Source organism: Toxorhynchites rutilus, chromosome 1 (assembly GCF_029784135.1).
Source record: "Toxorhynchites rutilus septentrionalis strain SRP chromosome 1, ASM2978413v1, whole genome shotgun sequence".
Taxonomy (NCBI): Eukaryota; Metazoa; Arthropoda; class Insecta; order Diptera; family Culicidae; genus Toxorhynchites; species Toxorhynchites rutilus.
In genome coordinates, this window is record NC_073744.1 from 40,256,543 (window position 1) to 40,284,364 (window position 27,822).

Below are 27,822 nucleotides of genomic sequence, written 5' to 3' on the forward strand. Positions count from 1 at the left end.
CTCTATCTCAACCAACATTATTTTGTTACCTGAATTGATGGAAGCCAATCTACGGATTTAAAGATAAACGATTTTTGTTCACGTGCTGAGATACAAACGTGGAAAAAAAAATCAATGGTCGACAATAATTTACACGTACACGTCTTTTTTTACTCTTTTCCCGTTCCATATAATTCAACTCGTCTCCTCTGGCAATCGGAAATAGCAACCATGAACAAGCCAATCGAACCGGAAAAGTACATCGATCCGACCATGATCGGAGTGCTGGTGGCAATGGCCGTCATGTTCATCATCATCTGCGTCGTGCTCAGACTGTTCAGCAAGTAAGTGACCCGCTGTTGTTTATGCTTACTTAAAAACAAGATTTATCTGGGTTCATCAGTGGTCTTCGATGCCGAGATTCATTGTTTCGCTGTTCCACATCTCAACTTGTAAACAAACGGTTCGGCTGAAAAGTTTATGAGGTATGATTGAACAAAAAGGCTTGACTAAAATCACCTAGAAGAGTCTTGTGATTTTTCTCATTTTTTAAAGTCTAAAATAGCTTCCGACTTCCACAATGACAGATTCGAATTACGTTTTGAAAACCGCTAAGCCAGCCATCTGGGTTGGTTTATTGAATGAACATTTTTTTCCACCAGTTCGAAACCCAATTTTCGGACTTCCCATAGAATCTAGGTCGAGGAGATGTTGCACTAACTCTTGTTCCTACTACTGACTGAAAACTGTCGTGAGTGGTCCCAGCTCTGGGGAAAAATTGGGATTTTTGAGGTGCCGTATGAGTGTTGTTCTTGGAATGTTGGAATTCAACTTTACTGTGTTCACGAAGGACCCTTCCTTAACAGAGATAATCAATTTGTTTTAAAAACAAAATGCTCGTCATTTCCTTTGTGAGAGATCGGATCCCTTCTTAAGAATAAGATGATGTATTTACATCATATTAGATATAAGATCGGTTTAAGAATTGAGTGTGATGAGTGTGATTGAGAGTGTGAGTGTGAACAATGTCAACATATCCTCATATCCCCTCCTTTTCCTGAAGAAAATATGTCACCCTTCTAAACTCGAGTCGACCGCGAGTAATCGGTTTTCTACATTATTAACATTAGAATTAAGGAAAAATTTATATATACTAGTAACAATACAGTAAGGAGTTCGGCTTCTTTAAACTTATGTAACTGAGTAACTGAGAAATAAACGAATTAAATAAAAAAAAAGTTCGTCTTAAAGGTATTAAATTTAATGATTTTTTTAAATCAATATTACTGGAGTAAAAATGAAAAAAGCTCACCGCTGGTTCGATAAACTGGTAAGTGATGGAAAGCGATGGTAAAACTCGTAACGATGTGTCAAAGGTATTGGTACACTGTATTGCAAGTTTGTACATCATTAAAATTCGAAATAAAAATGTAATTTATCAATCATACAGGGGTCTTTCCCGACTTCCCCTATGATACATACTACAAATCATGTAAAAATTGACTACAAACAAATTTATTTAATAATTCATAATAAGATGAATGCAGACGTTTTCAGGTAAAAACATGCTTTTTATTACTGGTATCTCATCTATATACTTTCGCAATGCATTTTGCAGTTTGAATAATTTTGTATCATACTTATGCGAAAAATAGTTCTGAACCGATCCTTCTATTCCCTTATAATGGCTTTATATATCTCGAGAATGTTTAGTCCCTGATAAAACTGGATATATAGTTTTTCATGTTGAATCGTATGTAGACTTATTAATAGAATAATGAAGTAGAATAATAGAATGTAGTAGTGATAGAATAGAATGAAGTAGAATAATATTACTTTTCTTAAATGGTTACGATTTCACAAATTGTTTAAACTTCATGAATTTTTGAAAATTCATATCTCCATATTGGGGAGTTCGACGTGGCACCACATTACGTCAAACATTCTCAAATTAGAATAGCTTTGCAAATAAAAATATACAAAATAATTTCGAAAGGAGGATACATAAAGGATTTTAATAATAAATTCAATTTTTGAGTAGTATTTTTCAACCTAATAACTAATATATCTCATATTACGTAATGTAAAAACAACGTCTATGGAATTTAGAAGAAACTAAACAGCGATACAAATGACTTCACGGACGACGTTGGGGAACACATCAATGAATTGAGAACAAACCACTATTAATCATAATGCTAACATTTTCATCAATGTAAAAACCTAGAATAGTAAACAGAAACAAACTTGAAATGGAATTTAGACGTGATACAATATGATACAATACATTTTCCCGCATTCTGTTTCCAAAAAAATTGAGAAATGTCCACAGTGGGAGGGGTACAGCAAATGTCCACGCTTGTCCACGGAGGGGGAGGGGGATGTCCTTTTTCTGTCCACGTAGCATGTGGACATCCCCTAATGTAGGAAATTTTTCGATTAAAGAACTACACTGGCTGTGATAATACATTGCATCTAGTAGGAACAGAAAGGTGTGCTGTTTTATGAGCTGCTGGAACCAAACGAAACGCTAGGATGAAACATCGTAGGATATTTTCGTGAACCTGAAATAAACGGGAGTACTCCTGCCATAACCTCGCAAGCAACGATATTTTATTCACTCCAGTATAAGTATATGAAATCTGACGACGGACTGGCAGCAGAAGCTGTCAGATCTCATATATCGTGGAAGAAATGTGAAGCTCGATTGAAATTCAGAAGTGATCCAGTCGAGCAGCATAAAACATTTGATTGCAATTTAAAAGTTAGCTATCGTACGACAGTGTACTCATGCCAGCTTCCTCAAACAACCGCCGGAAGTGACCTTTGCGGTTTCGAAGTAAATTCGCAGGTGTATCAAATTCCACCAATCGTCCAGCTTCCATCACCAGTATCCTGTCACTGTCCATAACCGTGTGCAGTCGATGGGCTATCGTTAGAATGGTGCAATCCTTAAACTGTGTCCGAATAGTTGCCTGAATCAGAGCGTCGGTTCTGTGCGAGTGTTGAAATATGTTATATTTTTTTTAGTCGCCCTCCAGTCAATAAACTCACTCCGGGTCCACATTTGCAGTAGCCTCATCCATCACGAGAATTTTGCTGTCCCTTAGGATGGCCCTTGCGAGACAAATCAACTGTCGTTGGCCGACGCTAAGGTTCGCCCCACCCTCAACCATTTCCGTGCTCAGCCCGGCGGCACTACTCGACACCATCTGCTTCATCCGTACCTGAACCGTGGGTTAGAGAGTTGTGAAAGTTCAAAAGATACAACACATTATTAATATTTCACACCCCCGAGTCAAACAGAAAAAAAGACTATAAAAACAATTTTCTTGGATTCGTTTCTTCCCCCGAGCAATTCACTTCAAATATTTATCCCCTCCCCCCTCCGCACCAGTAACACGCGCAGCAAGCTTACCTGTTCCAGCGTCTTCCAGATTTGCTCCTCTTTCACCTTCCCGAAAGGGTCTAAATTGTTGCGCAAACTGCCGGAGAAGATCACCGGGTCCTGGGGAATAATCGAGATGGCGGCTCGGTGACGACGCAGTGGGACACCTCCGATGTCGATTCGGTCGATTTCGATGCAGCCATGACGCCCCGCCCCGCCGATTGGTGCGAGGCGAAACAGAGCCTGAATTATCGATGATTTGCCAGCGCCGGTGCGACCAACGATACCGATTCGTTCCTTGGGATAAGAAATCCGAGCAGGGAAAGAATGAAAGTTTGTAAAGTTTACTATTTCGCAACGAAGAAAGATTATTAATTGATGGCGAGAGTGATGTTTTTTGGGGATGATTTTCTTCCTGAACTCGTTATGATTCTGAAAGGCAACGAAAAGTGCTATTATTTTCTTTTTGAAAGAGAGTGGGGGTAATTCATCCCGAAAATTGTGCTGAAACACAGCACAAATTGTGCTTTCAACGGAAGAGGGGCAAACTCTACCGAATCCAATCAGCTGGAACTAAATATCATCACTTCAACACGCTTCCGTCATTCATGCTAGAACTCAATTAAAGTGTGTGGGAGTACCGCACACAGTATAAGTGGTTGCGGTGGCTTGAGAATTTACTCACCTTCGGCTCGATGTCGAAACTGAGCTCTTTTAAGACGGGCTCCGAATTTGGCGTATACCGCATAAATACATCTTTGAACACAACGGCCCCTTCCTGTGGCCAATCAATCGGTACATTTTCTACGACCTGACCCGTTGTGTCTGGTTCCCGCTCTAGCTGAGCATACTCCATAACTCGTTCGACCGAAGTCATTTGGTTTTCCAGCTCGGCGGTCTGTCTCAGGCCCCAGTTGCACATACCAATTAGGTTCAGCACTTGAGTGATGGCCAGTCCCACATTTCCGCTGAGAATTTCTGTTGAATGAAAAATGATGAATGTACGGGATTTCAAGAATATGATGCGAAGATTTAAAGTCTGTTTGAGCTGGAATTTGGTTGCATAAAGTAGGACATTTCTCAGCATAGAAATAACGTACAAAAAAGGAAGATGTGTCATTTTGTAGGTTTTTGAAAGAATTTTTAATGGAAAAAACATGAAAATGATTAGTCAGCTTTTGGGATGAATTTTCGAACATTTCGTGTGATACCACCCATCATTTTCTGCACAGTACTGCTACTAACCATATGGTTGTTCCACCACTTTTTCAATTTTTTCAATGAAATCGATTCGTCCGTAATGGCAGCTTGCTAAGTCAGGCCAGAACTTCACCGGACCTTTGTGTGAACTAATGAATGACAATGTCTTGTTTTAAAGACACTCCTCCATGTGAACATTCCATTCATTGCTGCCCCAGTGATGAAAACCTTTGTCTTCTCTCTACAACTACAGATCCCTTGCCAAATGATCAACCAACGGCAAATTTATCTACGTAAATAAATTTGAATCTACCCGCAACACTCCCTTTACGTTTAGCAAGGTAAAATTTGTTACCGGCTGTTTGCCCGAAATCTATATTTACATATGTTTCATCGTCCATCAAAATTCATCCTTTGTACTTGGTCAACACTTGCTCGTACAGTTTCCTTGCACCATCCTGCTGACATGATACCACCACAAGCCTTCTTGCATACAAATTCAACGAACTGTACTGTGGCCTGCCGTGAACTTTTTCACCAAATCCCGAAAAGAGAGCCCAGGATTATTGTGGTCTGCTCAAATCACCCTTGCCCGTAGATTCCAGTCATATGTCCTACCTCTACGCCTGCTTGGTTTCGCCCGATTCAGCGTAAGGGTCTCCCGATAACGTTTGAGTACGGTATTTACAGTCGATTTTGGAAATTTCTGGATTTTTTTCTCGCTTTTCACGTTCCGTCGTCAGCAACTTCTGAATGTGACCTTCAATCTTGATGAAATTTCTCACTACTGAATAAACAAACCATCCGGATCGAAACGCTGTCATTAGCTTCTCGATGTGACAACTAGGGGAGCTGCAGTGAATAAAAATAAGCGACCAAATTCTAACTGAAACACTCTTCAGCCACTCTGAATATCACTCTTGAACTTCAGGCCGCCGACGTCCCGAAAAAGCTGTACAATAAGAAACTAGAGCTGTACAACAAGTTGAACGATAACCTTGGTCAGCAATCAACAGAATGATTCCCGGTTTCTGTGAGGGATTTATACCCATCATGTTTTTCCCGTGTTACAGTATTTCTAGCCTACTACACTTTTTCTGAGCAGTTGTTCCTGTTGCAGTTGTTTCCTGGTGCGATGTATTCCGGTCACGGTCATGGAATGTTTGACCAAGTTTTAGCAGCTCATAAAGGGTGTGTCACATCAAATTGCATCACGGAAAAAACGCTGTAGAAATTCGCCCAGTAGACCGATCCTTTTGAAAATTTTAGACAGTAAAATAAAAACTATTAAACAACTTTTGGCATTTTCGTTTTATTCATACTTCGAGCCCAAGCCCGTATGCTCGCACCTTCCTCTTTACCCCGTCCATAAGGTTCTGTACAACGTCAGGTTGTAGTTTTTTTTTGAACAGAAATCCATTTTCTCTTGAAGTCCGCCTCCGATTTGACAACTTTTGGGTTCTTCCGGAGGGCCTGCTTCATAATCGCCCAATATTTCTCTATTGGGCGATGCTCCGACGCGTTGGGCGGGTTCATTTCCTTTGGCACGAAGGTGACCCCGTTGGCTTCGTACCACTCCAACACCTCCTTTGAATAGTGGCACGTCAGCATTTCGGTGTACAGCTTCCGGGCTCGCGTCTTCCCCACCATGTTTTGCCTTTCGTCGCGGTTAGGAGCCTTCTGAACCTTGTATGTACGCAGGCCCTCCCGTTGCTTGGTCCGCTGGACGAATGAACTTGACAAATTCAGCTTATTGGCGACATCCCGGTCTAAACTGCTTAACTACGCACTTGTGATCTTTTTCACTGACGGAGCATCCATTTTTGCCGTTCTTCACCTTCCGGTCGATGGTTAGGTTCTCGAAGTATTGTTTTAGTACTCTGCTGACCGTGGATTGGACGATTCCCAGCATCTTACCGATGTCCCGATGTGACAACTCCGGATTCTCGAAATGAGTGCACAGGATTAATTCACGACGCTCTTTTTCGTTCGACGACATTTTTCCAAATTTACGAAAAATTGACAGTGAAGCATGGCCAACGTGATCTATACACTCTTATCTGATTATAAGCGAAAGCTGAAGATATAATTCCTAAAAATTAAATTTCTACAGCGTTTTTTCCGTGATGCAATTTGATGTGACACACCCTTTATATAAGTATTGTCTTTTCTTCAAACATGAAATAAACATTCCCCATTTCTATTCAAACATCAGAGGCATTTCAGTTTGATTCTCAGAATGAAAATCACAAACAACTTGAAAGCCCAGAAATAATGTATTTTCCAGAGCATTCATCTTGAGCCGTCATGGAATTATTTAATCAAATAAATTGAATTATTTTCCTTTAATCAAATAAATTAATTGAAAATTATTATCAGAAATTCAACAACTGTCGTTCATCCAGAACTCTGCTGGCAATAATCCCATTGAATCCAATCGTATCATACGCCAGGCATTTAGTCGAAATCTTGCTAGTAGTCCCAGTTTTAGAAAAGAACACTCCAGCTGGACCTGATGTCACCATTCCATCTCGACACAATTTTCACTGTCAGTCTGGTGAATGTGATGGTGTAAATATAACTTGTGACCACTTACAAAACTTACAAAACTGCTTCTCCTAAATTTACGACCACTAATTTGACAACCTTGGATCCAGGATCCAATGTTTATGCAATTTGTCAAGTGGATTTTGGTGAGAATTAATGTTCACGAAAAACAAATTACTTTTGTTTTTCTACGGTCAAAAAGATCGGAAAGATAGCAAAAAATAGATCTATTTTCGCCATTTTTTCAGGTGTTATTGGTATTTATTCAAAAAAAAAAGATATAATTGAGTGAAAAAACTCCAGAAAATATTTTTGTTTAACTTCATTCAGTTTTAATAGTCATTTGATTCAGCCACCTCATTGATGGTCGGTCTGTCAGACCTATACGCGAGTTTAGGAAGGTTGAAAATTGCAAACACATGTCTTTACAGTCTTCTCATTCCCATTTCCTGTAGGCGATCTGGCGTAGTGGTAACATCCATACCTCTCACGCAAAGATCACGAGTTCAATTCTCACTCCCGACATTCTTCCAAAAATGGAAGTAAAAGTGACGAACCTGCCAAAAGTGTTGGAAGTCACTATATAATAGAGAAATTTTTTTTCCCATTTCCAATTTAACCTTTTTTTTTTGTTTTAACGAAAACCATTCGCCATCCAATTTTTCGACATTTTTATGTTCGTCGAAGTGCTGCTCTGTAAGTACATGGGACACGTAAGCAAAGAGGTGAGGAGCCCTGGAGAATAGGGTGGGTGCGATAACTTTTCCCAGTTAAGAGGTTATATTGTGTCCTACACGTCTTCAGTGGTGTGCGCCCGTGTGTTGTCATGCTGTAACATTACTTTACCGTGTATTCGGGACCATTCCGCTCTTTTTTCCTTCAATGCAAAGTTTATCATTTATTGTCGATAGCAATCTGTGTTAACTTTTTCACCCAATTTTAGTAGCACATGATACACTATACCTTTCTGATCCCATCGCACACAGAACATCATATTTCGCCCGGAACGATTTGGCTTTATAGTGGATGGGTCGGCTTCACCAGGTAAAACCCGTTGTTTTTAGCACTTAGTGCTCCCGAAATAATGTTCTATCATGCAAACGCTGGGCTTCGACTGCTGGAAATATAGGCTGTTGATCTTTTCTACCTTCTGACTATTTTATATAATGCTTCTTTAGATCAATGTGATTGCCCTTCTTGTTGGAAAATTACTGTCATGTTCCCAGTGCACAAATAAGGTGATAAGGATGACATTGCAATCTATCGTGGTATCACATCAATTTGTGTTACTTCGAAGGTATTCGAGATGATGCATTGTTTTCCAGCTCTCAGCGCTTCAATTCCATTGAACAACATGGATTCTTTCCAAAGCGATCTGTCCCAACTAATCCTGTGCAATTAATCTCCATATGCCTACGTGGCATGGATTGTGGAGCTCAAGTCGAGATTTTATAAACGGTATGACTCTCGCTTTCGTCACCTGGTTCAGATTCCTGTAACTGTGTGATCGCAATAGAACTTACCTTGTCCTAGCACAAGAAAACTGAACACAACCATCGCAATGTACAGTGCACAAATCAGGTCCAGCCAGAAGGCGAACCCTCTCGTGATGGCTCCGAACATGAATGCAGCAGAACTGTTCCTATTTTGTCTACAGTCAAATTCCAATAGCATCTGCCTCTGCGCCCGAAACGCTCGAATTGTAACCAATCCTTCGATGGTTGAGCTAGTGTGAGCGAGCACCGGGCTGCGTGCTGCAAAGAAGCACAATATATTGTTGCTGTATGGGAAGTGGGAAGCTAAGTTGCATCTCACCGATCGCTTCTACCCGTTTCACATTCCGTGCTGATCTCAAAAAGATGAACCTCAGAATGTAGAACACGACGCCCACAACCGCTGTCGGTATCAGAAGCCAGTAGTTTGCTAATGAAATAATTACAACAATGCCTGCCAGCTCCAGGAAGAACTGAAAGTCGAATCTAGTGAAATTACTATCTGACATATGAACAATCGATTGGTCTATACTTACATGCAAACTATCGATCAATACTACGGGTAGACTAGAGTCGATTAGTCCGATATCTTTCGAAAACCGATTCATAACTCGCCCCGATGAGTTGACGTTAAAGAAGTACATGGCGGTGCGGGTGACTCCTTTATAGAGTGAAGAATGGAGATGAAGTGATGCTCTCAGGCACATCTCGAAGAATGCGAATGAGTTCACGGACAGCAGAAGAGTTGATACCACCAATCCAAGATAGACCAAAATATGCTGCTGAGTGGTCCAAGTGGACTGGTCATTACTTTCCCAGTTGACCCTTGGAAAATATAGGTTGCATTTATCAATTCTGGTCAGTTATTTGCATAAAACTATTACCAGATGAAAACGAAGTAATCCGTCCCAGTAGATGAGGTCTGCCAGGCTAGCAGCAGTACGCATACTAATACTACGAAGGACGCACTTTTAACAGACTTTAGAAAATCGACGTAAACTTTGCATCCGACGTTTCCGTCTAATTGAGTCTCCTCCACCATTTCCTGTTGATGAGAATCTGTAATAGAATTCTCACAAACAGTTTTCCCGTTTATGGGAATTTTATTATCCAACTCTTCCTTATCACTGCTTTTGTTGCAGTTCACATTACGGGCATAGTTCCGAAACTCGTCATACATCCCAATCCCTTCAATTTTGCCATTTCTCAAGACTACCGTCTTTTCTGCTCCTTTCAATAGTTGCAGTTGATGAGTTACCAGAATACAGGTCCTATCCTCTAGAAACTTAGAAATGCACTCTTCATAAATAAACTTCCCAACATGGGCGTCAACAGCAGAAAGTGGATCGTCCAAAAGATAAACATCCGCTATCCGGTAAATTGCTCTTGCCAAATTTACACGGGCTTTCTGCCCACCACTTAAGCTGACACCTCGTTCTCCAACTATCGTTGAATCACTGTTCGGCCACAATTCAAAGTCCGTCTTCAAAGCACAAACTTTTATCACTTCATTATAGCGGTCCTCATCAAACGGTTCAACAAATATAATATTCTCCCGAACTGTCCCCTCGAAAATCCACGGCTTCTGGCAGCAAATACTAACTGTTCCGCAGATAGATATCAATCCTTCCGTTGGAATTAACTCCCCTAACACCAGATTCAGCAACGTTGACTTTCCGGCTCCAACCTGTCCGACAATAATCCACGTTTCACCATCCTGTACCACCCATTTTGATAATTGTAACACAAAATTCGATGACGGCCATCCGGCCGTCACATTGCTGATCGCCATCTTTGCATCGGTTCGCTCCTTGATGGGTGAACTAGTCCTGCACAATTCACTGTCTTCTAGTAAAAACTTCTCAATCCGCTTCATAGAGACCCAAGCTTCGGCACAGGAAGTAACGGCCAGTGGCCAGAACTCCACCACCGAGTGGTTGATCACACTGAAGAACGATACCAGCATATACACCCGAACCGCCGTCAACGCATTACCTGCGTAAACGTATGTCACAAGGCTAAGAAATATAGACACCTTTGGAATGATTCGAAGAGAAAACAAGCCCGATCTGATGAACGCACTGCCACGGAGTGCCCTAATCTCGTTCCGCCGAAGCTTCTGAACCAGTGCTTCGAAAGGTTCCTCCCACACGTACATTTTTACAACCATTATCCCGTGCAACACTTCGTTGACGAAGTTGACTCGTCCGTCGGTTGCAAGGGCAGCCCGCAGACGATAACTGGCCGCCCGTTTACCTAACCAAGCCTGACCAGGGATAAACAGCAGCAGCGCGACAATTCCAATTAATCCAGGCCAGCCCATTAGGCGGTGCACAAGAACCGAAACTATGACCAGCTCTACCGGTCCTTTCCACAGATCGTGAAAGAAAATGACGGCATAATCGAACCGGCTGACATCATTGGATATGAGATTGATGACACGACCAGTCAGGCCATCCGCGGAAAATGCCACGCTCAGCTGGAGCACCTGGAAGAGGGAGGAAAACCGCCATATTTCAGCCATTCTTTTCTGCTAACCCATTGAAAGCGAATAACTGATTTGACATTGAATGACAATAACATGAAGCCGTAAACCGAAACCCCATTTATTAACAAGTCCACTCCAACCGAAATAATGCTGCCCGATCTGTTCCGGCTATCCGAACGAAATTACCTTCCGATAAATAAGCGCACAGCATCCGATGCGAATTTTCAGCCCGACCTCGAGCAGGAACAGCTGGTAGAGGTGGAAAATAGCCAGCGGGAGCACTACGGTCAATACGATCCCACCTGCATACAGATATGCCTGACCGGGTGCTATTAGGGGATGTTCAGTCGAGATGTTTTCCCCTTTCGACATTCGAGGACCGCCATTATCGTCACCGTCGTCATCATCTCTGGCATTGACACCTCGCCGCTGGTCAAAGTACAGAATCAATTGACCCAGCAGGAACGGTTGAATGATTCTGTGGAAATCGGAAGGGAAGGGACAGAGACAGGTTAAAACTGCAATAGAGGCTGGGAATTGGAATTGGAATTTAATCACATTTCGATTTCGAATTGTTGAAGAGAGTAATATTCACTCTCTTCAGATGTGGTATAGTGGGGCATAAGCGGTATAATTTAGCACAATCGCTTGGATAGCAGCTAGGCTCTTTCGGAAAAGTGGACATAAGTAATTCGATTGAGTGATCAATTGTTTGATGGCTGCATGGCTGACATGGCTGTGGAAAATTGTTGATTCTAGTGATTGTACTTATTTTTGCTTGGATGGTGTAATTACCAATTCAGAATCACATGGAGTATTTTTTTCGAAAAGTAACAACAAATCGGATCTGTTCAAATATACAGCCATTCAATGCAAAACCTACATAGTGGTTCCAAATTTTCGTTAAATTGGTAGTTTTGTTCCTTATCGCAAAGTATTGTTCTTTAGTGTGACTATTTCGATTTTAGGGTGGTCCAAAAAAATCAATTTTACCACTTTTTCCAAAAAAATCCTTTTTTTCAAAAAATCATAACTTTTGAACTATTAGACCGATTGAGATGATTGACATATCAAATCAAAGCCAATGAGCTTTTCTTCTTTGAAAAAATATTTACAACAAAATGTTTGTAATAAATATAATTTTTATTTCGTAATTATTGATTGTATTTGTTTTTTTTTGTTTTCATGGCTTTGGATCAGGAGGCGCTATTTTTTTATTATATTTCTTCTTAAAAGCTGAGGTTTTCACATATCCAAAATATCCAAAATTGGAGATATGATTTTTTTCGTTCATGTGTTATTATTTTTCAAAGTTAACCGATGGTCCGAAAAATCATTTTTCCGCATTTTTCCAAATTAATAACTTTTGAACTACTATAAAACGGCTTCAGATAATCGACATATCAAATTGAAGCCAATGAGCTAGTCTTTTTAACAAACAAGAAAAAAATAATATTGAACGAAGACTAAAAACAAGTTAACTTTAAAAAATCATAACTCAACAATCATCACATCGCTGATTCTCGGATATGTTATGACCTCAGCTTTCATGAAAAAATACTACAAAAAACTAGTTGACCCAGCAAACGTTGTTCTGCCATATAAATTAATTCTAGAAAATATTTCGGGTGTTGAATAAAACATAATCGAGTTGTTCTAATTTCCAAACACAGCCATATTTATTCCTTTATCCACGGACTTGCAAATGTATTATTTGCTCTTCGCCGATCTGCAGAACTCAACATTAATATGAGCTTTGAATTCTTTGCTCAGCTCAGCCAAATATGGTGCTACTCAACGATTTTCAATATCAATGTCTGCGTTGTTGATATTTGTGATTGATTACCTACTATTATCAGTATTTATTCGTTAATATATTAGATATCCGCCTACGCTTTTGATCGTGCTTGTGATTGTGATCTAGGAAAACGCTTTGTACATATCCCATCTACCATTCAAGGCGATAAAAGTTCCAAATTACCTCATGGACCGTACACCATGGTTATGATAACAGTAGAGATTTGCCATCCGCTCATGAGCTGTTCATTCGAATCGCTTCATCATAGTGAGCGGATTCGGATCCGCTCGCAATCAAAACAACGCAGCTCACCAGCTCATTACGGAGCTGTTGAGCTGTTGAGCTGCTGAGCTGTTGAGCTGATGAGCTGCTGAGCTGTTGAGCTGCTGAGCTGTGCATAGCTGTGGAGCGCAAAAGCTGCAGAGAGTGTGAATTTTGAGACGCGAAAGAATTTTTCGTCTCCCGCGCTTTATGATATGACGTCAGTTTGTTTTCGTGTGTCCCTCTTCGTTCTTCAGCTTTAGCAGAGATGCCAGATAGGAAAAAGGTTTTTGTTTTAAAGATATTCAATCGTTCGTTACTTCATTAAATTTTTCTTACATCGCCAAACAAAATAATAAACATTATTATATGCTTGTGAATGAAATTAATATTGCAAATAAAATTATTATTGTTATTAAAACATGACTGTTGAAACACATGAATGTATTTCCGCGTGCTGAATCAAAACAATTCAGAAAACCCCCGGCATAAATGCTGATGATTGATAATGCTCCTTTTGTTACCTTTGTCATCGCGAAGAATTTTTTCTCGTTGAGTCTATTAGTGGATTTATATTTATATCCTTGGATGCAAAAAAATATCTCGGCAGTTTTATCAAAAAACGTTGTCTCGGCCAATATTTCTGAAGGCATTTTATTTGTGCTGTGTTAGTGCTGGTTCTTCTGTTGTTTAAGTTCAGCATATCCTTTGCATCTTCTATGTTGGATTTCAGCATTCAATATTTGTTGTATATTCATATTAGAATTCATATTAGTTTTAGTTTGTGTACAATTACATATTAAATTCGTTTATTTTTTTGTTGCTTTCCGTCCATTATGAAAATATACACAATAAAATATCCCATGGTAGTTATGCAATTGTGTGGACAACCGCAACATTCAACTGAGCTGAAGAGCTGTTCCAAATGAGCAGCTCACTTGTATGAGCTGAACGGCTCTGAGCCGCTCACCATGATGAGCTGATTTGCCCATCTCTAGATAACAGTGGCGAACAGTTATTCATGTTCCGGAATTCTATTGGCTTGAAACTCGATCGAATTTCACGATTCGATTGAAATCGACACTTGCATTTGACTCAAATTCAATCGTTCTATGCAAATGTGGCAACCTTGCCTTGTCGTAAGACAAACATCAAAATAACGTCAATCCATATTCGTGAAGCAATTTACTTTCTATCAGATTAGCAGACCCAAAAGCAATTTTGAATTGTTGAAATTTGAATGAAAATTTTCACTCGATGTTGTTTAAATACATGAAAGACATAGTCCTGACCAGTGTTGACCACTTACAGATTTATCTGGTAAGGTACAGATTTTTTCGGTACAGATTTTGTACGGTACAGATTCGTTTTTCGGCCATTTTTTTGTTTCGAGATTACATCAAATTTCTACGTTTTATGCATTTTTAATTCGTTTGGCATCGAAAAAAAATTTTGATTTTCCAAATTTCCCATACTCCCCCCTTGGAAGATATTCGAGATTTAAAAAACCAAAACTTTGAGTGCTTTGAGGCACTCCTAAATCATGTCCGGTTGAGCTGAAATTTTCCACAGGTCATTTTTTTGAGTCAAACAAACAAAATATACATGGTCGGTTCTTTAAATTCGAAATTTTTTTTCCCCAACCATCTATTGCCACCCTATCCTAGCGGTATCGTATACAGTTTACAACCTATTCTCATGCTTACCGAGTTTTTTGTGCATAATTTCATCAAAATCGGTCGAGTCGTTTCGAAGGAGTTCGGCCACAAACACTGTGACACGAGATATTTATATACACTGGACAAAGAAAAAAGAAACAGAGTGCGAAGTCGGAAATTTATAGTGATTTTTGACAGGCTGTTACTCCGTGAAAAATCAACGCATATCGATGAGATATACATCATTTCAAAGCTACATTATTCAGGTATTATGATATTTTACGTACATATTTTTATCTTTGTGTGTGTATCTGTAGTGGTCAACAATACCGAAAAGAAATAAAAAAATCGATTTTTTTTCTCTTTTTTCAATGATTTTGTGGACTAACACAATTTTTTGCTAACCAACTCAACAGCAAATCCAATTTACCCTATCAACCAGCTTTATTTGGTTCCTAGAACGTTCCTGTAGAACCTTTCCATACAGAGATATTTCAGTTTGAATGAAAAATTACTCCCTCGTGTTTGATGAAGAATTATTCAATAAACGATCATCGCACCGCAAATCGAAAGGCAATTTTGATAACTTAAATCAGTTCTGCACAAGTAATATGTTAAACTTATATCCTTAATCGGTGGTTTGATTTGCAAAAAAGGCGGTTGATTATGTTGAAATTAAGGACACATTCAGCCAGAAAGATCAACCATCCCCAGTTATGATTTCCGGGTACCTGAATTCTCTGCGGAGAAATGAAATATGAAAATTGATAGGAAACGGAGAAAATCCATCAATTAGCTAATTCATGGAGAATACAAGGAAGCATTCTAACGTGAGCTCGAGCTCAATGAACATTGCGGAATAGGTGCTAGTAAATTAAGTAATATGCGTCTCACAAAAACTCTTGTTCATGAAATAGCTTGCCTAACTGTTTCACAAAGTTCATATTAGTTTTATGAAATATTTCGCACTAGTAGAAAGACCTTAACTATAAAAAAAACATCTACAAGAACAGCGATTGATAATGAATCCAATTCTGCTGCATAGAAACTACGAATGTAAACAAGCGATGTGTGCCCAACACATGCTCTGTATGTAACGTAAATGATTTTGGTTTGTCCACTTTCTTGAATGCTCTAATTCAGCGCACCTGTGTCAAATCAGCTATTCGAATGTTTCAAAACATAATCAAAAATTGTCAAAATTATCTTTTTCATGATTTACAGTAGTTTTATAGTATATTTTTACGGATTCAAATGTTTTAAAGGATTATAAAATCCACCTTCTATTGGTTCTATTGGCCCTCATTTGAGCTAACTTTTAATCAATCACCAGGTGATTACTGGGCAAGTATTCAGACCTTTTCTGAATTATAACACTTACAAATATTGTAAACATCATACTTGCACACCACTTGTATCAAATTTACATAGCTAAACCATGTAATTAACGCATTTCGATGACCTCAATTGTCCGATTCATGCTGTCCACGTGATTTCTATGGCAGCTTGGGGCTTGGGCTTTTCAACGAACCAAAACTCGTATTGATTATATGTGATTTTCGTGAAGAAAAACCGATTTGCGTTTACTAGTTGCGTGAAAACACCCTAAATCGGACAAACCAAGATCATTTACCCTATGTGCAGCAAGAGCCCTATGCGAAATGTTTGTCTTTTCCTTTTCACCGAAAATTATTTTTCAGAGAGAAAATCTAAACAACCTGCATTTGGACAGCGTCTGAACTGTACAAATATTAACCCATCTCATGTTCACTTAACGATGAAACACAATGTTACCGCATGTTTTATTGCAATGTTTTCCGTTGAAAAACCATTAGAATAAATGGGCGTAGGACGGACATGTTAAGAAGAACTTCAATTATATGTTTGGAAACTCATATTTTCCAAAACTTAAAAGCAGTTTCTTACATATACTGGTATTCGAAATAACTGGCCAAATGATTTTTAAAAATTAGTTTTTCCATGTTTTTTACTGAAATTAAAACAAGTCGAAAAGTACAACATTTGTATCGATGCGGGTATAATGGACATGTAGTGGGGGGAATATGGACAGGTTGATAATATATGAAGCGAAGGAGTTTATCGCTCGCGAGAGAAATAATTTCGCTCTCTCTCTCAGTGTTTGTGTGTCCAGTAATTGACAGTCACAGAAAACGAAAGCATTTTTCGGCATTACGTTTCTCGTGAGAATCGAAGTGAGCGTATAACATTCTGTCGCCACCCATATTCTAAAATATTTAACCCTGTGGGTGAAAATGTCCCGGAGATGTTTTTTTCTTCACTTAAATCGGCGAGTATTTCGATCTCTGCTGGGAAGAATGGGGTAAGCTGTGTTGAGGTCCAGCTGGTTATTGGGAAGCATCAGATGCTCGGCAGCGTGACCGATCGACCGGGAAGAGGACCGAAACGTAAGACCAGTGCCACAAATTATCAAAAATTATTCACGAATGAAGGAATTAGCTTCACCCAGTGTCGAATGAATTCCATTCTGTTGACACTCAACACCATATCTGTTATAATGGGTATAACACAAGAGTCGAGACGCGTGAACTTTATCTGGTATATTTAACGAAAACAGCATGAACGAATTTCTCAATGCCTGCATTCAGGCACTTTCCTTACTGTCAATAATTTCAGGTGATTATCATGAACGTTAAGTTGATCTTCATTGCTCGCAGTGAATTCTTATTGAAATCGTATTTGGTTTTCATATTTAGAAAAAAAAGAAAAAACCAGGAATCCGGAAAAGGCAACATTAGTTTTCGTTGAGCATTGACTGTTGTGCGGTGTTGAGCGGCTGAGTGAGGTTTAGCGTTGAACGGCGTTGAGCGTTCCGTTCCTTTTTTTATACTGTATTATAGTGAATTTCAACACTATATGGTTGGTTCGTCACTTTACTCCCATTTTTGGAAGAATGTCGAGAGTGATAATTGAACTCGTTACCTTTAGCGTGAGAGGTCCGGTCCGTTTACGTTTCCGTTTCCGCTTTCTATGCTCTTTCACTACCGCCATTTCGCTAAATGTTTACAATGAACCGGAAGTCATCATCTTCTTTTCCAAAATGGCATCGGAATACGATATTCGTCTTCTGCTGTTGAATCCCTTTCATCCAATACCCATATCGTAGGGGCTTTATATCATTGCTGGTCATTGAGAGCCAGTATCATTAAAACGGAAATCAAAACAAAATTATGTTCGTTTTCCGTTTCTGTTATTGTCACCCATTGCCCATATAATTGGGGGTGTATGACATTTCCGGCCAATCGTGAGTAGAATCATATAGGGTAGGGGAAAAAGAAATGTCGTATTTCTGATCGAAAGTTGACGCTTTATTTAACATACTTAAAATTATCCAATTTAAGTCAAACATGCGCCGTTTTGTTCGCAAACTTGTTGAGAATTTAGAAGGCAACTTCATTATCCTCCCCTTATAAAAACCCCGCTCCTTATTTGCAAAAAACTCAGACAGCCAGTTTTCGCAAGCCTCTTTTGAGGCCAACTTAGTATCACCAAGAGCGTTTTGCGTGGACCGGAAGAGATGATAATCACTTGGAGCCAGGTCCGGACTATACGGTGGGTGCAATAGGACATCCCATCCGAGCTCCCGTAGCTTCTGGCGGGTCATCAAAGATGTGTGAGGCCGAGCGTTGTCCTGGTGGAAAACAACACCATTCCTATTGATCATTTCTGGCCGCTTCTGGTCAATCGCAAGCTTCAAACGGCCAAGCTGCTCACAGTAGAGAACCGAGTTGAGGGTCTGGCCATAGTTGAGCAGTTCATAGTGGATGATTCCCTTCCAATCCCACCAAACACACAGCAAAACCTTTTTTCGCTTTAGGTTGTCGTACGTGATCCACTTTTCATCATCAGTCACCATCTTCTTCAAAAATGGGTCGGGTTCGTTCCGTTTCAGCAGTGCATCGCAGGCGTTGATTCGGTCTAAAAGATTTTTTTGCGTCAACTCGTGTGGCACCCATAATTCCAGCTTTTTTTTTTGGAATCCAATCTTCTGCAAGTGGTTCCAAACGGTTTTATGGTCTATACCCAGTTCCTGGCCAATCGAGTGAGTGCTCACATGCCGGTCTACTTGAATGAATTCAACGATTTTATCGGTTTCCACGACGATTAGCCTACCAGTACGGAGTGTATCTTCGACAGCCACTACACCAGAACGAAATCGATCAAACCAACGCTGTGCTGTGCGAATCGTTACAGTATAGGGTCCATAAAACTACACGAATTTTTTCGGCCGCCTTCGTTGCAGTTTTACCTCGCAGGTAGTAAAAACGTAAAATATGGCGAATTTCTTGCTTGGTGGACTCCATCTTTGACGCGCTATAACTTGAGACTGAAAAGGACAATCACAACACTGTCAAAACGACACTTGTAGCACAGATTGTCGTCTTTAAATAGCCGTATAGTATGACCCGATGCGATAAGTACAACACAAGATATACATTTCATTGCCGAAGTCGCCAAAAACAAGAATATTGTGTTATCGATTTCACTCTCAATTGGTTGACGTTGAATTTTATGCTTTGATTTTCACTAACACGCAATGATTTTCAATTTCGGCGTTACCAATATCATGACCAAAATGAAGATGCAAATGAAAAATGAACTTCATGGCAAACTGATGTTGCTGTTCATTCCACTGGTGTTCATTGATATTGTTGTTTCATATTTATCGACTCTCGCTCGAGCAGTAGGTTATCAATACAAGGCTGGCTGAAACTCGTCGTATTTGAATGTTGTGAATGTGCATATTTTCGGCACTGATCTTTACTACTCTTCTTAAAAAAATCATCAGTGTATTCTTCAAAATTCACTCCTTATCAAATTGTGCGAAATAATACATTTTGAGCTTTACTTAATAATATTTCGATACAGGGTCATTTGACCCGCTGTGGTAGGAATAGGTATACATGAGTATCGGTAGGTCTAGTGTTAAATTATGATAAAATTTACAATAGCGATCTGTTTACAAAGAACAAACAACTATAAAATAGTTCCAATTCTGATAACAGCTTATAAATACGCATAAACCTTCAAAATCTAATTATTGTAAATCTCTGGATCCCTGGATTCTAAAAGTATTTAATTCGTGACAAAGCAAAAAATCTCAACAATCGATGACGAAGTAACAAGGAAGTATTTCATGTTGTGAGAAAATGAAAGATGCCAATCATTGACAGAAACTGAGCATTACAATTTGCATTTTGTTGTATTGAAACTAAGTGACAGGAAAAAAACAAGCACCCAACTGAGCCCCCCATTGTTTTGATCATCGCTTATCGCACGGAAATCGACCAAAATAAATCACTTAGAATATCTCTTCATCAAAACAGCGCTATAAAGTGTCATCATCACCCGATGGCGTAGCATCCGTTCAGGGACATCTTTCTCGGGCACTGTTTCCAGGGCAGATCATTTATCTGAATATAGATCCATATTGGGCGTATGCCAGCTGTTGGAATCAGTGAAATTATGCCGCCGCCCACGACTAAACCGACGGAAGTAAACAAAAACAAGATTATTTTCGCCGCCGCACCATCGCCATCACACGGGGATGGGGGCATCGATTCGATACAACAATGAGCCTTGCAGAATCTAATAATAAAACAAATGCAGATAAGAAGAGGGAAAATGCGCGCCAGGTAGGTTGAATTGAGAAGTTCCGATGAATATCAACTATAGTTAGGGTCGGGAAAAAAATTACCTTGAGCATGCTATTTTGCCCTCCATCTATAAGCACGTATGAGCGCGGCTTTTCTATGGCCATGTGTGCGCTGAAATCCAAAGAATGCAGACTCGGTGGGGTTGGGAGAGCTCATGCTCTGAAGAGGAAAAGTGACTTACGACGTGAAGAGGCAAATAAAATGTGTGTTGTGTGTTCATAGGCATGTTTGATATTTTTCCTACTTCGACGATGATGATGCTCTCAACACGTAACGACACAAAAATGCTGGTGCAATAAGCGCAAGCGACAACAATATGTGCTTGAGAGGAAATTTGTAGATAAGGAAACATTGGAAAATTCTCGTTCGTCTTCCTTGAAGCGCCATACGGTGCGGTGGCAACTTCCCGTCTGTGTTGCTGTATTTATGGCTATATTTTTCAGATGATTTTTTTTATCAGATGGGAATTTGAACATTTCATCGCTTTGAATGGCTTTGCAATTCGTATGAAGCCTGGCAATAATTCAGAATTTTTGAAGCGCCTTACATCGTTTAATTTTTGTCTCACCTGCAGGTGGATTCCAGAATGCCATACAGTCCTCCGAACAGCAGCACACCGAATCCATAAATCCGAAACAATACTTTCAACAGCTTCCATGGTCGTTTCTCTTCCTCTTCATTGGACTTCTTCTTCTTCTTCTTCTGCTGACCTTCACGATGCACTTCACTCTGCCAAAATTCTCCAAATTGGGATCCAATGCGCTCGCTCCGATGCGTTGGTAGTGCTTCGTCTATATCCGCAGTAACGATTTGTCTTCGAAGTCCCACTCTTAGTAATCCGACGAGCCACCTGCAAGTGATAGAGGGATACAATCGAATACTAATTCGAAGTCCATTTGTGGCTCACCAGAAAAAGTACTTGCTAATGAAATTTGCTCTCGTATATGGGTGCTGCGCTGGAGTATTAGTCGATCTTTTTGAATCCATATCGTGTTGCATTCTAGCATTCGCTTCCAAGGAAGCTTCAAACACTATTGTTTACATCTTGGCAAGACATCGGGCTTTCACTCGATGGCAGTCACCGTGATAATGATTGCTGACATGCTATCAGAGACTCGCCGTCGCTATTGTCGTTATCAGAGTCATTCCCAGCAGAACGGGTGATACAAGTGCTTACGTGCCGTTTCGGAACAGATATAGATTACACAATGAGCGATCAATCGAGTATACTTTATGACGTACTCAATGTTTTATTGTATAAGAAATATCTACCGAACTGTGGACCTTTTCCCTATAGGGGTCTATTCGATTTGTGTTCAGATCTTTTTTTTCAATTTTTTAAACCTAAGTACACGAGCATTATATGAAGAGCACGCATGTATTTAAAAACCACTCAACTTGTTGTATTATTCTCCCTTAAACAATTTCTAGCAATGTCCTCCAACGCAGCCGCCGTTACTTTGCCGGTCTGGGTGACCAGCTTCCGCAGAAAGCCATCGGGTTTCTGCAACAGATCATGGGGTCGCCCGAACTCAACCGCCTCCCCGGCATCCATAACCAGTACCCTATCGCTATCCATAACCGTGTGCAGCCGATGTGCAATTGTCAGTACGGTGCAGTTCTCGAACTGAGTTCGAATGGTTCTCTGAATCAATTTATCCGTCCTATAAAAGAACAATGGCACAAAATCAAACATTTTACCAACCAACACAACAATATTCTTTAACATACTCCCGATCCACATTGGCAGTGGCTTCATCGAGGATCAAAACTTTGTTGTTCCCCAAAATTGCCCTTGCCAAACAAACTAATTGCCGCTGACCCATACTAAAGTTCGAGCCACCGTCCGCCATTTTTCCGTCCAGTCCTCCCTCCATCTGCTGAACCACTTCGCGCAGTTCTACCAGTTCCAACGCTCGCCACATATCGTCATCCTGGTACTGCCCGAACGGATCCATATTCTCTCGCACTGTCCCCGAGAACAGTACGGGATCCTGCGGAATAATGGAAATTTTCTTCCGCAAATCGTGCAGTCCCAGTGCTCCCAAGTCGATTCCATCCACTTTAATCATACCCTCGTTTACCGCTAGCCGAAACAGTGCTTGGATGATCGAGGACTTGCCAGCTCCAGTGCGGCCAACGATACCAATTTTCTCCTTTGCCTCGATCGCCAAATTCAGTTCCCTCAGCACCGGTTCGCCATCGGCCGAATAGCGGAGCGAAAAGCACTCGAACTCAATCGCGCCAGCCGTTGGCCAATCTGTCGGAGGTTTCTTCTGTGGATCGATCGTTTCCAGCGGGGGTTCCGATTGCACTTCAGCGTACTCGATGATCCGTTCGACCGAGGTCATCTGATTTTCCAACTCGGCTGTCTGGCGCATTCCCCACTGGCACATGAAGATTAGGTTAAACACCTGGGTGATTGCGAGACCCACGCTGCCGCTCATTGCTGAGAAAGGAATCGAAAATTATTAATGATTATTTATTTATAATTTATAATATATATGGAAATTTATAAAATTTTAGGGCCAAGCCCTATTATATGAATTCGATTCGTTCCCTATCACTATCAAACTGAGCAAAACTACGTTTCACGTAAATCGAATGCATCTGATCGAACTGATGCACTTTCTCGAACGTCATGTGTCGTGAATTACATATACAGGGTGTGCAATAAGTTCGAATACACTTTAAAAATGTTTTAAGAAAATAAAAATACAAGATATTAATTTATACGTCCATTTTTTTGTGGCAATGATTATTGAGAACCTTTACAATACATTTGCTGGGAGCACCTACACCCATCTACCCTTTTGTGCTGTATGACGAGCTCAAAAGTTTCTTAAAAGAACCGCACGCGGCACGCACCTGGTCCATCGGCATCTCGTCGCAGATCTTGGAAATGAGCTTCTTGGTCCATAGTACTCACTTTAAGTTCGGTCTGCTTGGCCAGCATGTACGACTATACATTAATGTCCAGGAGATTAAAGTTCAGGGAGCTGGGAGGGCACAAAGTCTTATCAAGAAAATCAGTCAAATTCTCTCGACTCCGCGTTTGGATGATATTCGCCGTGTGTGCCGGTGCGCCGGTCTGTTGAAAGACGTAATGATCCTTCCCGTAAAGGTCCCGAAGTACCGAGGCCACAACATTCTCCAGAACCTCGATCTTATAGTACGCGGCGTTGATTCTCACGTTTTTCTCGATAAACACCAATAGGAGCTTCCCACGCCTGGATACGGTTCTCCAAACCATCACCGACGCGATACTCTGGAACCGCAGGATGTTTATGTGGGACGGGGAGATGCTGGTCAACGTCGGCGCCCACAGCCGATCATTTTGGACATTGTGCGGCTGTTACAAGACAAAGTGTTTCTCATCAGAAAACACGATCTCCTGACCTGCGTGCCGTGAAAGTATCAGTTTGGCTCTGTCCAGCCTTTTCTTCGTTGTAGCCTTCGTTACCCAGTGAACCTTGTGTTTCTTGTACGACATGTATCCCAGGCCCTTCGTCATGATGGTGTGGGCAGTCTCGATCGACAATTACAGATCAGCAGATGATGCCATTATTTGTATGGTTCTTTAATTTTTCTACACTATGTCCTATAAGATCACATTGAAAATATTTCGTTTATCATACATTGTTGAATCCTTAGAATAAAGCATATTCAAAGTCAACTTCGGTCAAAAGACTCGTGTGTTTGTTGGGATTAAATATGACTATTTCAGCTGTTCAGTTTTTATAAGACCATTTCAAAATTCATAAGATCGAGTCCGACCTATAGGACTCGATCCGGAATTTCAGACTCGATTTGAGTAATTTGTATAATAATTCTATATTGAATAGCTAATATGGGTATCAAAAGAAAGGGCTTGACTAGTAGAACACAGTTATTAATGAAAAATACCAATCCAAGATGGCGGCCATTACAAAATGTCGGATTGCATATTTTCTCAGAACTCCGTCAATATGGGTATTAAATGAAAGGGCTTGACTAGTAGAATACAGTTATTTATGAAAAAAACAAATCCAAGATGGCGGCCACTACAAAATGGCGGATTTCATATTTTCTCAGAACCCGATTAATATGGGTATCAAATGAAAGGGCTAGACTAGTAGAACAAAGTTATTTATGAAAAATGCAAATCCAAAGTGACCGCCACCGCAAGATGGTGCCATATATATTTTTTTCACAACCCCATCAATATGGGTATCAAATGAAATGGCTTGACTAGTAGAACATAGTTATTTATGACAAATGCCCATAAATGTACCAAATGGTTTCATTCAGCTTGACCTGTTTCTATGTGTTTGAATGTTTGTTGGGTTGTCCCACATTATTGGAAAATTGACCACGTTCCTGTTGAATGATTGATCTGAAATTTGGAACATACATTTAATTCTTCGATTATTTAGGGACTCGATTATATTCAGTTTGGAAAAAATATTTTTTTTTTATATTTCCAATATGGCTTATTTCATGGAGAAATGTAACCTTTCAACGTAAAGGTGAAGTTTAAGTGGCTATTACATGTACAGTGGGGTAAAAATCGTGATTTTTGAAGATTTTGCTTGAATTTTCACCAGGAATTGTTTATATCGATATTGCAGCCAAATTAAGAAAGATAGAAGTTGTTCGTCAAAGAACAAATTGTAGAGCGGTTAAAGAACTTCATTTTAATTGATAGGAACAATCTAGTTTAATATAAATTTTTAGGATAAAATTAATAATAAAAATTAATAATTAAAAATTATTAACTTTTAAGTGTTTCACTTCCAAAATGTTATTAAAATTCACTAATTTAGTTGTTCCACTACTATATCCTGTACTAAATTTTCTCATCTTTCAAATGAAACAGAGTCCGAAACAAATAAAAAAGTTCTGTAACTCTGTCATTGTTCAAATTCGAATCTGGGTAAATTAATTTTTTTCATGTGAGAAATGTGTTTTCTGACTTTAAGGGGAAATAAAATTCCTCTCATCAACCGTGGTGTACTGTTCTCCCTCAACGTAGATTCTGCGTACTAATATCCCCCAAAGATTTAACAGGATTCAAGCCTGGAGAGTGAGCCGCCAAGCCCAATAAGTTAAGTTTTTGGTCCTTAATCCATTGCTTAGCTTCCTTGCTTGTATGAATAGTGTCATTGTCTTTTTGGAATGTGGATTGTGCTATTAATTTTACTGGATGTGAAAGCTATCTTGAGTTTTCCGGTGGCACAGAATCCAAACCAAACCATGCACGAGCCTCCATCAAAGTTCCTGGTTGAAAAATAATGTTCTTCCTTCCGAAATCACGCCAGTACCCGTTGAAACCATCAGGACCATCCAAACTGAACTTTTATTCAGTAACTAAAGACAACCTAGCAAAGTTAAAAGTAAGAAAATTCCGCCTTACAATGAAGAACTTTTCGTTATGACACATACCAAAATGAATTTTTTTGAAAACATTCACTGTCATAATCATATGAACTTTGACAAAAATCAGACGTCTTTCGATGTGAAATGGTGTAAGATTGGGAGCTTTAACTTTTTTAGCTTAGTCTTTTTTTCAAAACTTGACGAATTGTCTCTCGGGAAACATTTAAATTCAAATATTCCTTTTTTTGCATAAGCGATTCTGAGGTATTCGATGCTGTTCTAACTATTTCCCACTTATCCCGGTCAGAGAGCTTCAATTTACGTGGAACTCTCTTCTTCTTACCGTATCCTTGAGGATTCGTCAAATAATTGAGCACTACTTGATGGAATCGTCCAACCCGACGAGCAATTTCTGTGACACCAACATTCTCTTGGTGAAATGCATCGATTTGTCATTTTTCTCTCTTCATGAGCATTTTTCCTTTCGACATTTGAATTTCGGCACGGAAAATGTAACTGGTCTTATACAAACTTGACACTTGAAAAATACAAAAACATTTGTTTACGCTCAGCGCTTGCACATACACATATGAAAATGGTAGTTACCAATACCAATACACTTGAATATAAATTGAAGCGTTCTTTGTTTACAATGACACAAAGCAGCAAGAGTGTAATCTCCCTTGGATAGGACGATATGCACAAAGGCGATTGTTTTCGCAATGGTAGTGATGCATTTAAAGTATATTTCTCTGCTGCTCTTGTCGGACCAATTGGACGAATCTAAACATTCAGATCATGCTTGACATTTTTTAATTTTTCAATGGTTTATCTAAAGGCCACGTATCATGGTTCGATTCGCCAAACTATTCAGGAATGTATCCTGTTAGAAAGCATTCAACTCATCTCTGGCTCATTCTACACTACGGTACTACTCGCTATTATGGGCTCCTTCCTACAATAACATTGTGAATCGCGGGGATTCGCGTGAAAAATATTCTGATGGGTAAAAGTATTCTGATTTTGCTCAAAGCGTGTTTATTTATTTCTTATCCAAAAAAGTCAGACCCGTATTCTTATTAGATCTCTATGGGACATCATCCTGAATTATGGGGGTGTGAGAATCGACTTTTTCGAAATCGGTTAACATATTTTATACACTTAGATTTTCAATAATCAATCCCCGCTGAAAGTCTTGACTGAAGGTTTTTTTATCAAGGCTTTCAGCGAGACGTGTATGGGAAACAAGGTTTGCCGATGAATCAGTTCGGGTCCAGAATAAACAACAAATTTCCTGAATTCAAACAAAAAACAATCGGACAGCTAAGCAATCAATCAAAACATCAACCTGTAAGGCACACTATTTAACATCCAAACTCAATACTCACTACTCCCCATCAGCAGAAAGCTGAACGTAACCGCGCCGATGTAGAGGACACAAACCATCTCCAGCCAGAGGGCGAAGGCACGTGTCGTTGACAGGAACAAGTACCACGCCGAGGTGTTCAAATCCTGATGCTTATCGAACTCGTAGGCTACAATTTTCTCCGCCCCAAAGGCTCGGATCGTCGTTAGCCCCTGGAAGGACGCATTTGCGTGCGAAAAAATTGGACTGCGTGCTGTGGAATAGTTCGGGGGAGGAGGAGGAAGTTAATCATATGAGAGAAATAATGTATGCGCTGGCAGAAATTAGCTAAGATTAGCATCAGGCCCAGCCGGCACGGTTATGATTAGGGGGTTAATTGCATGCTGAGACTTACTCAGTGATTCCACCCGTTTGATACTGCGGGCCGTGTTGGTGTAAATATGTCGGAGAATGAAGAAGAGGACCCCCATGACAGCCGTCGGAAGCAACAGCCAGTAGTTAACGATGGCCACCAGACTGATGATGGCGGTAAATTCCACAAAAAACTGCAGACGGAAGAAAGATAATTACGTTCTGCTCATTATTTTGCC

At 40.0% G+C, this 27,822-nt stretch overlaps 3 protein-coding genes across 5 annotated transcripts in view; 1 reads left to right on the forward strand and 2 right to left on the reverse strand.

The window, feature by feature from the left end:
• Positions 1-21,579, reverse strand: part of LOC129762908 (ATP-binding cassette sub-family C member 4-like) — a 30,113-nt gene extending 8,534 nt beyond the window's left edge. The window contains exons 1-11 of one of the 2 annotated variants that reach the window (XM_055761519.1): positions 21,416-21,579; positions 21,077-21,358; positions 11,282-11,573; positions 9,492-11,095; positions 9,144-9,432; positions 8,930-9,080; positions 8,638-8,868; positions 4,053-4,345; positions 3,398-3,664; positions 3,034-3,206; positions 1,540-2,973 (exon numbers count right to left, since the gene is read on the reverse strand). In XM_055761519.1, the coding sequence (XP_055617494.1) occupies positions 2,745-2,973; positions 3,034-3,206; positions 3,398-3,664; positions 4,053-4,345; positions 8,638-8,868; positions 8,930-9,080; positions 9,144-9,432; positions 9,492-11,095; positions 11,282-11,573; positions 21,077-21,358; positions 21,416-21,507 (3,903 nt within the window). In that variant the 5' untranslated portion in view covers positions 21,508-21,579 and the 3' untranslated portion in view covers positions 1,540-2,744. Of the gene's footprint in view, positions 1-1,539; positions 2,974-3,033; positions 3,207-3,397; positions 3,665-4,052; positions 4,346-8,637; positions 8,869-8,929; positions 9,081-9,143; positions 9,433-9,491; positions 11,096-11,281; positions 11,574-21,076; positions 21,359-21,415 lie in introns of those variants that run through there. The other variant, XM_055761520.1, reaches the window with a different exon arrangement.
• Positions 1-27,822, forward strand: part of LOC129762909 (uncharacterized) — a 188,138-nt gene that overhangs the window by 95,001 nt on the left and 65,315 nt on the right. For both annotated transcript variants that reach the window (XM_055761521.1, XM_055761522.1), the window contains exon 5: positions 206-323. In XM_055761521.1, coding sequence (XP_055617496.1) covers positions 206-323 — 118 coding nt within the window. The remainder of the gene's footprint in view (positions 1-205; positions 324-27,822) is intronic.
• LOC129762906 (ATP-binding cassette sub-family C member 4-like) overlaps positions 21,723-27,822 on the reverse strand; it is a 41,652-nt gene continuing 35,552 nt past the window's right edge. The window contains exons 10-13 of the mRNA XM_055761511.1: positions 27,627-27,777; positions 27,255-27,485; positions 22,240-22,957; positions 21,723-22,172 (exon numbers count right to left, since the gene is read on the reverse strand). Of these exons, the coding sequence (XP_055617486.1) occupies positions 21,902-22,172; positions 22,240-22,957; positions 27,255-27,485; positions 27,627-27,777 (1,371 nt within the window). The 3' untranslated portion in view covers positions 21,723-21,901. The remainder of the gene's footprint in view (positions 22,173-22,239; positions 22,958-27,254; positions 27,486-27,626; positions 27,778-27,822) is intronic.